The 2,012-nt window shown below is 51.3% G+C and overlaps 1 protein-coding gene across 1 annotated transcript; it reads left to right on the forward strand.

Annotated features, from left to right (window-relative positions):
* Positions 1-530: 530 nt before the first annotated feature.
* LOC121918539 (arrestin domain-containing protein 2-like) lies at positions 531-1,388 on the forward strand. The gene has a single exon (XM_042444571.1). It carries the CDS (start codon positions 632-634, stop codon positions 1,148-1,150), a length of 519 nt encoding a protein of 172 aa, XP_042300505.1. The 5' UTR covers positions 531-631; the 3' UTR covers positions 1,151-1,388.
* Positions 1,389-2,012: the final 624 nt, after the last annotated feature.

Raw genomic sequence — 2,012 nt, forward strand, 5'->3', positions numbered from 1 at the left:
ACTGGGTGACCTTGGGCAAGTCATAATAATAACAATAATGTAATAAATACAATACAGGAGAAAAAAGATATACACAAATATTCAAAGCACAGAGTGCTGAGACAGATGGACGCTTTCTCCATGCCTGGCCATCCATGGCCCTTCCCATGCACTCTGGACAACAGCAATGGATTGCAGCAAAATAAGATATATTTTAAAAGTTCTAATTGCACAATGCCTAAATAACGCAGTCAGAAACTGGCACTCTTTTAGCATCTCTCTATCTGGATCCTGAATCTTTCTGCTTACAATCGCACTAACCACAATAGCAACAAAACTTTTCAACCATCTTCACCAAGTGTCTTGTTCGGAAACCACCAAGAAAACGTTTTTGTCTTCCTGCATGTCTGTGCCCTGCCTCACTCTCTTTGCCTCTTGGGAAATATAATTTGCAAGCCCTGGTGGTTTTTGGACCCTCCCTGGAAGGCGGAGAGGAGGAGGAGTACAGAGCCTGGCCTGGTGCCCAGCCTTACCCCCCTGTTGCTGTCAGTTGCAAGGCAAAGAAGGCAGGGCACTGTGCCTGGCAAGGAAGAGAGCCTGCCCATGTGCCCACCACAACTAGCAGTGGCCGAGAAGGCAGCAATCCCAGGCCATGGTTGTCCAAATGGAATCCAGAACTGGGTGCCAGCCTCAAAGGGGAGGGCATTCTGCCCACCTGAGGCCTGCTAGGGCAGAAGGCTGGGATTGCTTGGCAGCAAAAGCATTGGCAGTGCTCAAAAGAAAGGCACTCTTCCCTTTCCTCTCCTTCCACTTTGTTGCTGGGCATTACTTTGTTCCCTCAGTGCCCAGCGGCCCCATGCCTCACTTCAGCAGGATCCGGACTTTTGTGTTGGAGTTGGAACAGGCACCGGGCACCGGAGCCGTCTACCATGCTGGGGAGCTGCTGTCTGGGCAGGTGGTACTGGAGGCAGCCAGGGGACTCAAGGTGAGATCTTTGCTGGTGTGCGCCCGGGGGCTGGCCACGACCCACTGGCTGGAGGGCAAGAGCGTTGGCATGAGCACCGTCTACAGCGACTACACTGCCCACGAGACCTACCTGCGAAGGCGACTGCACCTAATCAGAGGTGAGAGCTGTCCCCGAAGGGTGTCTTGTCCTGGAATGCAATTTTAAATGTCTGTAGTTGGCACAAGCCCAGGCTATTTGGCAGACTGTATCCCCCCTCATGAGCCACCCTGGGATCTGAGATCCTCAGGAGGGGATCTTCTCTCTGAGCCATCACCATCACCAGCATGGACCGTGGGTATGCAAGATGGGGCCTTCTCAGGGGCTGCCCCATTTGGGAGCCAACTCCCTGCCCAGGGAGGCCCAACAGCCTCTTCCTTGCTGTCCTTCCGCTGGCAGGCTAAAACCTCTTTATTCAGGGCCAGTTTGCACAGTAGAAATAATCCAGTTTGATAGGTTTTTGTGGGCTTTTCGGGCTCTGTGGCCATGTTCTAGAAGAGTTTATTCCTGATGTTTCGCCAGCATCTGGCTGGTATTTTCAGAGAATGCTGGCATGGAAGAGAGTCAATTTCCTCTCAACCAACAGTATATATCACACATACACATACATACCCCACTTTCTTCCATGCCTGCATTCTCTGAAGATGCCAGCCACAGATGCTGGCGAAATGTCAGGAAGAAAATCTTCTAGAGCATGGCCACAGAGACCGAAAAAACCACAAAAAACTATGGATGCTGGCCATGAAAGCCTTCGACTTCACAATCCAGTTTGACATCACTTTGGTCCAAAGAACACTGCAGAATTAATCCAGTTTGAGACTGCTAGAACTGCCCTGCTCAGTGCTAGGGAATCTTGGGAATTGTGGCCCTACAGCTCTCTGACAGAGAAGGCTAAGGACCTTATTGCACTCAGAATTTTAAACGTTCTGGGGATTGGAGGAGGGCACTCGTGTGTGCGCGCGTTCAGCAGAAAACGGAGTTTACCGCACATGAAGACGTCCTCCAAGAGGCCCCGTTCCATCCCCCGGCA

Source organism: Sceloporus undulatus, unplaced genomic scaffold (genome assembly GCF_019175285.1).
Source record: "Sceloporus undulatus isolate JIND9_A2432 ecotype Alabama unplaced genomic scaffold, SceUnd_v1.1 scaffold_15493, whole genome shotgun sequence".
Taxonomy (NCBI): Eukaryota; Metazoa; Chordata; class Lepidosauria; order Squamata; family Phrynosomatidae; genus Sceloporus; species Sceloporus undulatus.

Bases quoted from the DNA above. Each gene is read 5' to 3' on its own strand.
- LOC121918539 (XM_042444571.1), top strand. From the start codon at position 632: ATGGTTGTCCAAATGGAATCCAGAACTGGGTGCCAGCCTCAAAGGGGA.